Below are 13033 nucleotides of genomic sequence, written 5' to 3' on the forward strand. Positions count from 1 at the left end.
CATCCTGAGCTGTGAGCAGTCTGGTCTGGGCAACCTCTCTTTTTTTTTTTTTTTGAAGGACAAGTCTACGTGCCCACTGCAAAGTTCATGTCCCACCATCCCGACGATTGATGTAGTCCAGTTCTGCTCCCAGCTAGAGGCCCTAGCTGTGCTTCTGCCTCCTAAGTTCTTAGGTGAGGCCATAGATGGTCTCAAGGTTGAGACCTTTGGGTGGAAACCTTCAGGCTGGGCCATATAAGCCCAGGTTCCGGGCCGCCTGGGAGATCCTGGGAGTTTTCCTCTGGGGAAATGGATAGTTAGCTGGTCTTCCAGACCTGTGTGGCTTCTTTATGGGAGGAGGGCCCTGAGCGCCAATGTTTAAGCCAGATCCCACTGCCTTTGTTTGGGTGTCGCCCACTTGACACTCATGCTGGGCTGCCTCTGGGATCGTGCCTCCTTGCTGAGTCGTCTGAGTGTCTTCAAACAAGCCTGGGAGCCTTTGCTCAGACCCCATGAACTTGTCCTTGTGCTTTACTTGATGACTGGTTTCCTGGTGGAAGGTTTGGACCGAGCGGTGCATCTCTAGGTGCGTGTGCCATGGAGAGTCGGGGGCCTGGAGACAGCCTCTGTCAGCCTCCTCCAGCATCTCCTCTGCCTCCAGATCCGCCTCTTCTAGGGACAGTGAATGCCTTCTCTCCTTGTTAATCCAAACAGCACTGACCATGGCCTCAGCAGGAGCAGGCATGTTCCCTCCTGAGAAAGCAAGGTACCAGCAGGGTCACCACTGCAAAGTACATGGGTGGCTCTCATTTTGGGGGTCTCAGAGCTTTCAAGATGAAGGAAGGACATGCCAAATATATCAAGGAGGCCAGGTACCCAACACACTGCATTATCTCTCTCTAACACACACACATACACACACACACACACACACACACATATTCATGCAAAATTATTCATTTATTCAACAAATATTTATTAGGCCCTGATAATGTGCCAGGCATTATTTATTCTAGGTCTTGGGAATACAGTAATGAACACTGAGACAAAATCTACCTCTTCATGATGTGGTCTAGTGGAGGAGAAAAAGAATAAGCAAATAAACATACTATAATAAAGTTTCTGGTGGTAATCAATGCTATGGAAAAAAACATTCGAGTGTGATAGAATTTAATAGGAGACTTCAGTTTTTGACTGCAGTGAGGGAGTGAACCCTAGGAAGAACTAGGGAACTCGCATTTCAGACTAAAAGAATAATGGGGACAAGGGCACAACATGTGTTCACCCACATGTGTGATTCACATACACTGACCGGTGGAAAGGGTTTTGTGTTGTGGGATTCTGATAATGGGTTTAGCACCCAAGGCAGAGGAGAGGGGAACTGTGTTTTGAGGCAGTTCCTTTTGGAGGACTGGTCTTTATCTTTCTGAACCATAGCCACTGTTCTGGGAACATGTATGCAGCACCTACTGCTTCCCTGAACTGGCTTCAGGGATGAGAAGGCAGACCGATGTCTTTCTTCCTTCTCAGGGACATCTTTTTTTTTTATTTATTTTTTATTTTTTTAATCATCTTTATTGGGGTATAATTGCTTTACAATGGTGTGTTAGTCTCTGCCCTATAACAAAGTGAATCAGCCATACATATACATATGATCCCACACGTCTTCCCTCTTGCGTCTCCCTCCCTCCCACTCTCCCCATCCCACCCCTCCAGGCTGTCCCAAAGCCCCGAGCTAATATTCAGGGACATCTTTTTACCACCTTGTGGAACATGACAGTTTCTTGTCAACTCTTGGTGGCATTGAGGGTTGGAGAAATGACCGAAAGGCATTTTCCTATAGAAAGGAGACCTGTGGCCAGCCTGGAATTCCCTCTGAAATGCAGTGAAGCTCCCTTGAGCATTCTGACATTTGTCCCTGCTGGAGGCCCCTAGGTGACAGAGTACATGCTGTGAGTGGAGAGATGGTGTTGAAGCAATAAAGCCAGAAGGAAGCCCTTGAACTCTAGAGCTAGGAATCCGGAACACCTGCCACTGCATCTCTAGAACCTAAATTCATTCCATAACACTAAGGAGGAAGAAAGCTAATTCCAGAGGGCTTCCTTCCATTAATCAGCTCCCAGAGTACGTGCCCTTCCAGATACAACCCCGTGCCTTAAGACACTGAGATCTAGTTTTAGTGGGAGCCAATCTCGATGGCCACTCTGTCTTCCGGAGTCTCTGCTATGCTGGACACGGAGGATCCCTAAACTCCCTCTACTTGCTTGGCTTCGTGGCATTAATATCTCCTGGTTTTCTCCTATCGTTTAAGAAAAATGTAAGACACACAACATACAACTTACCGTCTTAGCCATTTTGAAGTGTACAGTTCAATAGTGTTAAGTCCATTCACATTGTTGCACAACCGATCTCCAGAACTTTTTCATCTTTCCCAGACTGACACTGTACCCGTTAAACAACAACTCTTCACCTCCCCCACCCTGGCAAGCACCATTCTACTTTCTGTCTCTGTGAATCTGACTACTCCAAGTACCTCATGTGAGTAGATCATTACAGCACTTGTCTTTTTGTAACTGGCTTATTTCACTTAGCATAATGTCCTCAAGGTTCACGTAGGTTCATCCAAGATTCAGCGTGTGTGAATTCCCTTTTTCGGGCTAATATCTGTCTGCTACCATTTTGACTGCTATCTTCCCTGACTATTCCTCTGCTTGTCCCTTCAGTATTTGAGTATTGGAGAACTCTAATTGTCATCCTAGCCTCTTATCAATTTACACATTGGTCCTCCACAATTTTATCCGTGCCCATGGCTTCAACTACTACCAGTATGTTGATGAGCCCCCAATCTATATCTCCAGCCCACACTTCTCTCCTGAGATCCAGGCTGGTTGGAAGTTTTACAGACAACTCCCTCAAATACAGCATATTCACCAACAAATTCATCTCTTCCTAATCAGAAATCTTTTTCTCCTATATTCTCTGTCTCAGTGAACGGCACCACCATCCAGCCTGTGGCCGATGTGCAGGCAAAATTGCTTTTTTGCCCCCTCCCCCAGCATCATTTTCACCTCATTTTTGTCATCTTACTCTGATTTCTCCCTGGAGAACCACCTTACTCCTCACACCCAGTCCAAGTGCTTCAAGTGTCCTTCTAACTCAGACTCGTGTGACGTAAGGATCTGGTCCTCAGCCAATTAGCACAGAAAGCCCTAAGGAGCTTTATACGTGTGAATTTATTTAGTTCCCACCACAACCCTCTCTCTACTTTGGGGGCTACAGTTATTCCCAGCTGAAAGGCGAGAAAGCTGAGTGACAGTAACGTACATGACTCGTTCAAATCTGCACAGAGCAGCTCAGTGGCAGAGCTGGGACTCAGGTTCAGGCCCTTCTCCAGAGACCAAGTACAGGAACACTCCATCAGAGAGCACACTACTTCTCACAGTTAGAGCAACAATGTGGGCTGGCAAACTGCTAGAAATGCCCTGAAAGACTGACTGAGCCTGCGGGTGAGCGGTCTTCCCTGGGGAAGCAGAGCCTGAGCACTCCCCCTCGCATTACCCTGTTGTAACTCATGACGTAACTCATCAAGGGGTGACCACGGAGGAGGGAGGCTTGAGTTCTAGGATGCAGGAGAAAGGGGCAGCAGGGAGGGGTGGGGCGGGGGTGGTCAATTCTACGGGGCGTGCTGAGTTTGAGATGTCTCTGGGGGCATACCCATCACATGGATGGGTGAGTCTGAACCACAGGTGTGTTAAATCTGCGTTCATTCCATACAAGTTTAATTAATGCTTGCTGAGTAACTGAATGAGTGAATACCCTTGAGGATGGAATAGGGCTTTAGGAAACTCCCAGCTTCTGCCCTGCAGAGAGAGGGGGCTATTCGGCTGTGCCAGTTCAGTTCAAATGGACCCCACTCACTGGCAACAGCCCAAATTGTGAGAGGTGGGTGCCTTTAGCCCAAGGCAGCGCCCTTCCTGTCCCAGACAGTGAGGACCCTCTGGCCCCTGGTTCCTTCCCAGACTTGCCGAGAGTGGGGTGGGCTGCTCAGTGAGTCCTGAACTGTATAAACAGCCACAGAAGTTCCCAGAGCACAGCCCTGACCTTTCAGGGCGTCTTCCTACCTCTCTTGACTTGCCCTCTCGGTTAGAGGATGAAGGGCCGGGATTTGACCATCGCTTGCTTTCTGAGCCCTGTGCTCCTAACTTCCTCCTGGAATAAGTCTGAGTTCCCAGAGGAAGGAGGCTGCTCCCCTGGAGGTGGGGCTTCTGTGTCTCAGCGCCCCTCCCCAGCTGCTGTTTGAGGGGGTGCAGAGCTCGCTCCGGGAGCCTGGGTGCTTCCTGGGTCCCTGAGCCCTGCGCTTCCTATGGCCAGCGCCCAAGCTGTTGGGAACATCACGGCTTGAGGCCCCAGCGGAACGGCCCTGCACAGGCCAGCCCGCCTCCCTGCCCTTCCCCACCAGGAGGCCAGCAGAGCCCTGGCCCTGCGCTGCCCACGGCTCAGCCAGGCCCTCGTGCCCTTCCCTTCTGCCCCCAGCACCTGCCCAGCCTTACCTTTCGGGAGCACCACCACGTGGGCCTGGGCCTTCTTTTGCCGTCTCAGGCCTGCGTACTGCGCTCGCAGGAGCTGCATGCTGAGCAGGGGCCCTTTCCCTGGGGCCTGAGTCCCAGAGCCGTCGGCCATGAAGGGAGACCCCAGCTGCCAGAAGTGGGGCAGGGCAGGGCATGGGCAGGGCAACCCCTTCATCCGGTTCCGGGAGCAAAGCAAACACTGATGGGCAGGGCTGGCGGGGGAGGTGGTAGGGCTCAGGGAGAGGAGGGGGGAGAGGGAAGTGCGGAGAAAGGTGGAAAGATCAGGAGAAGAGCAAGGGAGGGAGAGGGAGAAATTGGGGGAAGGAGAAGGGTGGGAGCGGGCGGGAAAGAGAAGGAAAAGTTGGAGGGGGAGGAGGGAAGGAAGGGGTGCAAAGAGGGGATTAAGAATGGAGGAAGGAGGTGATAGCCGCGGGGGATGAATGGGGGGAGAGAAGAGTGAGCACGGGGTGGGGAGCAGCAGGAGGAGGGAGGGGGCAGGGAGGGAGTGAAAGTGAGAAATTGATGGGCAGGGAGTGAGGGGAGGAGCCGGGGACAGAGAGAAGGACAAGCAGAGCTGCTCGGAGCCTTTTGGGGTCCAAGGAGTATCCTATTCCAGGTCCTTCACTGCTTGATCCGAAAGTGTAGAATACGATTCCAGGAGCTACAGTGAAGCCTCCTGTTTCCTGGCAGAGCTGGAGCTAGTGCTGGGGGATGCCAAGTGCCCGCCTTGGTTCACACCCCTTGGAGCTAGTGTTGGGGGATGCCAAGTGCCCGCCTTGGTTCACACCCCTTGGAGCTAGTGCTGGGGGAGGCCAAGTGCCCGCCTTGGTTCACACCCCTTGGAACTGGAACAGGATGTTTGTCAGCAAACCTGCCTGTTCGGTTGGCAGTTGGAAAAGGAGCTGGAGCCTCAGGAATATGCACCAGCATCCGGGCAGAGGGAGACCCAGTAGCAAAGGTACCCCTGAGACCTCCACTCACCGCCCAGTGTGTAACTCAGGAGAAAGCCCAGCCCCAAAGTCACTGCGGGGACAGAGCCAGGGGAGCCCTGGCCTCTAGCCAGCCCCACCTCTTTGACATTTGACGTAGGCTCTGTGGTCTCAGCATTTCCCAACCAGTTAAGTTGGTGTTTATCTTACCCACAGCTACGTGCGCTCTCCCCCTCTGCTTGCTAGCCCCACCATGTCTGTAACCGCTTTGAATCCTAAACCCTCTCTCTTAACACCAGCTTCAGCCTATCCTGGCTCCATCTGGCGGATTAAGTTTTCTGTCTTCTCCTAACATAATTACCCAATTACCCAAAATATCTACAGAGGCAGTGGAAACAGTAGTAGCTGAATTTAGGAGACATCTTGGAGAATAACTGGATGGTATTTAGCCGTAGGACATTGGATGAGAGATGGAGGGTGAAAGTCTGTTGGGTGTTTTACGCCGTATACATATATGCTATATACTTTGTTGGGTGGTATGTACTGCTGTAATAAGGTACCGCAAATTGGTTGGCTTAAACAACAGAAATTCGTTGTCTTAGAGTTCTGAAGGCTGCAAGTCCAAGGTCAAGGTGTCAGCAAGGTTGGTCCCTTCTGGGCATTGCAGAAGGAATCTGTTCCGTGCCTCTCACTTTGTTTCTTGTGGTTTGCTAGCAACCTTTGGCTTTCCCTGGTTTGTAAAAGCATCACCTGATCTTTGCCTTTATATTCACATGGTGTTCTCCCTGCGTGCATGTCCTCTGTGCCCAAATTTCCCCTTTTTATAAGGACACTAGTCATATTGGATTAGGATCCACTCCAATGACCTCATCTTAAGTCAACTATTTATATCTGCAATGATCCTATTTCCAAACAAGGTCACATATGAGGTACTAGGGTTAGGACTTCAACATATGGATTTGGGGGGGGGACACAATTTAACCCACATCAGGTAGAGAAATGGTAGTTCCAGTCACAGAGATGGCACAGGGGAGGAGAAGATTGGGGCAAGGGAGAGGAGGAGGGATTTATTTTAGATGTTATGTTTGAGGTACCTATGATTGTTGGGTCATCAGGAGGGAGTTAGAAGCTTGGTAGAGAGAGGCAGATGTCATTGTTTGTGAAAATGATACAGTTCATTATTGGAAAAGTTTTATCATTAGATAGTCCCGCATATAGAGAATTGAGAGATGGTCCAAAGTTGCTTTCTTTTCCCTTTTCAGTCCCCACTAGCTTGTTCAAGTTCATGTTTAATGGGCAGAAGAGTGGTCTCCTCCATGCACTTCTACTTTCTTCTTTCTCCTTTCTTGTCCCAGCATCTAACTTCTTCCTCTTGGCATCTGGTCCATCGTTATGTTCTAACTACTGAGAAAGGGGATGAATGGTCTAGGCTAGTGGGGATTCTACAAGACTACTTTTTAACATAACTTCTGTGCCACTATTTAAAAAAAAAAGACTCTCTTTCCCCCACCTCCTCAAGACCTCTGCAGTTATCCTGGCTTGGGTTGGGTAGGGCTCCATCAGTGGGAGGGTATATACTCCAGGAAGAGGGTTATGAAGGTGAAAATGTTCACCCTACTGTATAAGAATTGAAGTCTTCAGTCCATATGTGTCAGCTGAAGTCTTAGAATTGAATGAAATTTCTAATTTAGGAGGATATTTCAAGATACCAAGCTCTAGGAAGACCAATATTTAAGGGGCAGGCAGAAGTAAGAAGGTAATGTTGAAAACAGAAGAAGTGAAATCAAAATGATAGGAGGAGAAACAGTGAAGAGAGGCATCCCAGACTGTAAGGAAGGAAAGAAATGTCGCAAAAGAGCCAGACTGGCCAAAAGGGGGAGACAGAATCTCTTGATTACCTTCCTGCCCTATAGAATGGTATCTGAGAAATATACACAAAAGACTGGTTCTCAATCTGGCCACACATTCAGACCACCTTGGGAGTTTTATTTATTATTTTTTAATTAATTAATTTATTTTGGGGCTGTGTTGGGTTTTCGTTGCTCGGTGTGGACTTTCTCTACTTGCGGCAAGTGGGGGCTACTCTTCGTTGCAGTGCATGGGCTTCTCATTGCGGTGGCTTCTCTTGTTGTAGCGCATGGGCTCTAGGCGCGTAGGCTTCAGTAGTTGTGGCATGCAGGCTCAGTAGTTGTGGCTCGCGGGCTCAAGAGCGCAGGCTCAGTAGTTGTGGTGCACAGGCTTAGTTGCTCTGTGACCTGTGGGATCTTCCCAGACCAGAGCTCGAACCCGTGTCCCCTGCATTGGCACGTGGATTCTTAACCACTGCACCACCAGGGAAGTCCCACCTTGGGAGTTTTAAAAGAAACACTCATGCTTGAGTGCCTCCCCTAAATATTCTGAGTCACGTAGTCTGGGGTGGTATCTGGAGATTGGTATGTGTCTAACGTTCTCCACTGCTCTAGAGAGCCAGCTGCCCAGATTTCTGAGTCCCTGGGTCTCTGGTTGAGAGATAAATGGTGGGAAATAGCCCGAGCTTCTTCATCCTTTTTTTTTTTAAATCAGGGAGCCTCTCTAGCATGAGCTGAAGGCAATAGGGACCCCTCCATTCTAGTCCAGTTGCATCTGCCATCAAATTGGACTCAATTTCTACTATATTTGGCATTTCTTTATCAGTCTTCATCTTTTAATATTGATAGTTATCCCGCTCTATGGTTGTATCTCTGTAGGTATTCTGATGAGAATCAGGAGAGGCTACCAACTGCTGGTTGCCTGACTTTTGGAAGCTTAAATTCCTTCTTTAATTCATATGGTTCCTCTCTCTCTTTTAATACCCAAATCTTTAATCTATTTGGAATTGATTTTAGTGTGAAAGTTTCAGATAAAGCATGAATCTAGCTATTTTTCCTCCAAATAATTGTCCAGTTGTACAGTAGCACTTATTGAATAAACTTCCCTTTCCTTATGTTGCAATTACAGTAATAATAGCGTAAGAAAACATTGGCAATGGTATCCCATTCCAGAGAGTCTTCTGAAATAAATGAAAAATGTTATTGAGCTGGAGCCCTTCCTGAAAAATGATGACGGCTACCACTGAAAGGACATGCTTTATGCTTCGGGAGGACTCACCAGGGGAGCAAGAAATAACCTTGCTCGGGGTTCCAGACACCAGAAAGGGATGAGATGCCCTGTTATTTGAAGAAATATTTTCTTTTTTCTGTATGGTTTAAACTGTACTGAACCTGAAAATGAAAGTCTGTGTTGAGAGGTAAGCATGTGTTTAATCTAACAGGGTCAGTCAAGAAAGGAACCACGTTCCCTGCAGCTCTCATGGGAACTTAAGGAAATTAGGCCTAGAGGATCCAAGTCCACTCCTGTTCAAAGGACCCTGCTCTTCTATAAGACTTGGGTGACAAAGGTGTCACTTAATCACTAGGGCACTATTCCAGAGAGAATCACTCAGACCGGAGGCACTATAAAGGCCAATCATTTGTGGGCGGAGATTCAGAGACTTGAAGAAGCCCATACGGGAGATGGTTGGCGAGCCAAAGGCCAGGAGAGCCAGGTATATGTGGGGGTGGGTGAGCAACACGAGTGGATCCTGTCATGGTGAAGGACTTAGGTTTTGAGTTCTTTCCACTGGAGACTCCAGGGAAGGCTTAAGATAGCCTGATCTTTACCTTCTCCTCTTCTCTGTAATGATTTCACTCTGAAATTATCCCACCTCTACCGCTTAGTGATGTAGCCTTAGAAAGACCAAAAGGGCAAGATGGTGAGGGATGGGAGGCCTTCCTGGGATGTCTTCTTGCTGGTTCCAGTGAGGAGCGGCCTCATCCTGTTAAGTAGACTGTGACTTGGGGTTCCATGTGGACAGTGTCCACAGGAGACCCAGGTGTGATGGGAAAGGACTCAGGATGTCGAAGAGTGCTCCAGGGCAGACAGACTCCTAAGTTCAAGGTTCTCGGCCTTATGGAATGAGAGAGATTCCTCTCTGAAAAAGGCAGGTGTGTGCCAGACCTGTGAAAACAATAGTTTCATTCACTGAGCCCAGACAACTGTGGGCCACGTATGTGCTAACTACTCCATGTACATAATCAATTCTTTTGTGTGGTAAAATACACATAACATGAAATTTACCACTTGAACAATTCAGTGGCATTGAGGAGATTCACAGTGTTGTACAACCATCACCACTCTGTATTTTCAGAACCCTTCATTGTCCCAAACAGAAACTCCTTACCCCTTAAACAGTAATGACCCTTCATTCCTTTCCACCCCCCAACCCCCAGTTCCTGGTAACCTCTATTCTGCATTGTCTCTATGGATTTGCCTACTTTTGGTACTTCATGTAAGTGGAATCGTACAATATTTTTCCCTTTGTGTCTGGATTATTTCTCTTAGCATGACGTTTTCAAGGTTCATCCATGTTGGAGCATGTATCAGTACGTCATTCCTTTTTATGGATGAATAATATTCTGTGGTATGAATATAACACATTTTGTTTATCCGTTTGTCCATTGATAGACATTTCGCTTGTTTCCATATTTTGGCTATTGTAAATAATACTGCTATGAGAATGGATACACAAGTATTTGTGTGAATCCTTGCTTTCAGTTCTTTTGGATATATATCTAGGAGAGGAATTGCTAGATCATATGGTAAATCTATGTTTAACTTTTTGAAGAACTTGTATGTAATCAAATTTAATCCCCCTTGAGAACAATGTGAGAGAGGCAACATTATTATCCTTTCTCCTTCACCTTTTATATTGAATTCATCTCTAGCCCAGGTAGTTCCAACTCTGAAATATATCCCAAACCCGTACTCTTGTCTGCACCTCCCCCAGCACCATCTTAGTCTCAGTTGTCCTCGTTTCTTTTGCCAAGACCCCTGCAACAGCCTCCTAACTGGCTCCCTGCTTCTATACCGTGCTCTCCCATCTATTCTCTTCTCAGTGATCAGTGTTCTCCTGAAGGCCCAAGGCAAATTGACTTACGCCTTCCCCCTAGTTAAAATCCTTCAGTGGCTTCCCAACGCCCTCGAACTAACATTCAAGTCTTTCTCATGGCCTATGAGGTTGTGCATGTCCTGGGTCTGTCTCACCACACCAGTCTCCTGGTTGACTTTCCTCTTGCTCCCTACATTCTAGACCAGATTTCCTACAAATACATTACAGGTGTGCCCAAGATTGAGCCCCACAGACCCCAGGGCAGGTGCCTCCAACCACAAAGAGCTCATCCACTTACTCCAATGGCCCATACAAAGAGTATCATCTCCTAGGTGGGCCACAGTGTGAACAAGGGGAGAAAGTTCTCTTGCCACGTTAGCCTTCCTCTCATTTTCTTGAATGCCCCCCACGTCTGTTCCTCCTTGGAGCTTTGCTATGTGCTGTTCTCTCCATCTTCTAAGATACTCCTTTGCTTACCCTCATCTCCGTCCCCATTTTCATGGCATGATCACCATTTGCAGCACCTGCTTCTCACCTAGATAACTTGCAATCAACTTCAATTTTCAGTTTAAGAGAAGGCTTAAGAGTTAGGAGCATAGACTATGGAGCCAGACTATGTGCAAGCCACTCTACCCTTGTAACAAATTATGTTTTCCAAGGACGGCATAAACAATATCTTCCATCCTACGTGCTTTTTTGCAATTGAGTTTGCCACTCCCTCATCAAGAGATGGAGTCTTTATTTTCACCCTCATGAACCTGGATTGGTTGTGTGACATCATTTGACCAACAGAGTGTGGTAGAAGTGATGCGATGCCTGTTCTCGTCATAACCCTTAGCTTCTGGTGACTTTGGCTTCCTGCTTTTTGGAATGCTTGCCCTTGGGTGCTCCTTTTTAAGCCCAAAGACCATGCTGTGAGCATCCCGAGCAACATGGAGAAGCTGCATAAGCTGCATGTAGGTGCTTCAGTCAACATTGCCAGGTGAACTCCCAGCCAGTAGCCAGTATCAACTGCCGGCCATGTGAGTGAGCCCCCTGGACATCCAGCCGAGTCGAGCCTTCAGATAACTGCAGCCCAGCCAACATCTAAATGTAATTTCATGAGAGACCCCAATGGAGAATTGCTTACCTGAGCCCAGTAAATGCACGAGTAATAATACTAAGTAGTTGTTTTAATTCACTAAGTTTGGGGGTGGTTCATTACACAGCAGTAGATAACCAGAACAATCCTGACTCTGAATATGATATCACTGTTGCTCAAACTACTGAACTGCGAAAACACCTGCTAAATTAGGAAGCTGCCAGGACAACTTCTAGACTTCAAGTCACACCATCTCTTCCATGAACCACACTTACAAAATGGATGCATGCATTCTGCCTCTCTGCCAATAAAAATTCTCGAAAATGCATCTGATGGGTGGAACCCAAAGCACCTATACTAGGTGAAGAGAATCCTAGCTGCAAGGAGGTCTGGGAAATGTAGTTGTTTCAAAGCTTCCCAGGCTTTGTAAGATAGCAGAGGACTGAAATGGATGTTGAGAAAAGCAATCCATAGTATGAGGCACCCATCGTTATTCCTAAATGACTAAGCAATTTCAAGACTCAAGAAAATAAAAAGAATGCTTTTTAAATGTATGTTGCATAATTCAGACTCTCTTTTCACCCGAGATATCTTTTGCATTCATTATTCCATAGACCACTGGGGCTATTACAGTGTTCAAAGAAATCTTATCAGTATCTGAGTATTTATATCCCTCTGGGAGTTTTTTTAAAATCTTTGCTGTCTTTTTAGTAAATACGAAGAGCAGTTGAAACAAATGATAGTGCTTTGATGCTAGGTTTTATTTTAACCAAAAGAATGTAGACGTCTTGGTAGGGTTCGCCAAAATATTCACTGGAATATTTTACAGTCTTCAAGTACTGGTAAAATTTATTTTTTAATTTGTATTTTTTATTGAGGTAAAACTCACATAGCATAAAACTCATATTTTAAACTTTTTATAAATGAACAATTCAGGGGCTTCCCTGGTGGCGCGGTGGTTGAGAGTCTGCCTGCCGATGCAGGGGACACGGGTTCGTGCCCCGGTCCAGGAAGATCCCACATGCCGCGGAGCGGCTAGGCCTTTGAGCCATGGCCGCTGAGCCTGTGTGTCCGGAGCCTGTGCTCCGCAACGGGAGAGGCCACAACAGTGAAAGGCCTGCGTACCGCAAAAAAAAAGAACAATTCAGTGGCATTTAGTACATTCACAATGTTGTACAACCATTACCTCTATCTAGATAGTTACAAAACATTTCATCACCCCAAACAGAAACCCCATACCCACTGAGTTACTCTCCCTTCCCCTATATCCCTATTTCCTCCCGATCACTAAACGGCTTTCTGTCTCTAAGGATTCTCCTCTTCTGGATATTTCATGAAAATGGAACCGTACAATATGTATGGTGCCTGGCTTCTTTCAATTCAGCATAATGTTTTCAAAGTTCATCCATGCTATAACCTGTATCAGCACTTCATTCCTTTTACGTTTGAACAATATTCCGTTGTATGAATATATCACTTTTGTTTATCCATTCATCTGTTGATGGACATTTTGGCTATTGTGAATAGCACT

At 47.0% G+C, this 13033-nt stretch overlaps 1 protein-coding gene across 1 annotated transcript; it reads right to left on the minus strand.

Annotated features, from left to right (window-relative positions):
• Positions 1-220: 220 nt before the first annotated feature.
• On the minus strand, positions 221-4722 carry C6H9orf152 (chromosome 6 C9orf152 homolog). The gene is made up of 2 exons (XM_065879775.1): positions 4530-4722; positions 221-732 (listed from the first exon to the last, which is right to left on the minus strand). The coding sequence occupies exons 1-2, from the start codon at positions 4720-4722 to the stop codon at positions 221-223; spliced, it is 705 nt and encodes a 234-aa protein (XP_065735847.1).
• Positions 4723-13033: the final 8311 nt, after the last annotated feature.

This window comes from Phocoena phocoena, chromosome 6 (assembly GCF_963924675.1).
Source record: "Phocoena phocoena chromosome 6, mPhoPho1.1, whole genome shotgun sequence".
Classification (NCBI taxonomy): Eukaryota; Metazoa; Chordata; class Mammalia; order Artiodactyla; family Phocoenidae; genus Phocoena; species Phocoena phocoena.

Excerpts from the sequence above, each read along its gene's own strand:
- C6H9orf152 (XM_065879775.1), bottom strand. The coding sequence starts at position 4,722 with ATGAAGGGGTTGCCCTGCCCATGCCCTGCCCTGCCCCACTTCTGGCAG. Across the intron at positions 733-4,529 it reads CGTGGTGGTGCTCCCGAAAG|GAGGGAACATGCCTGCTCCT; the intron begins GTAAGGCTGGGC and ends TTGCTTTCTCAG.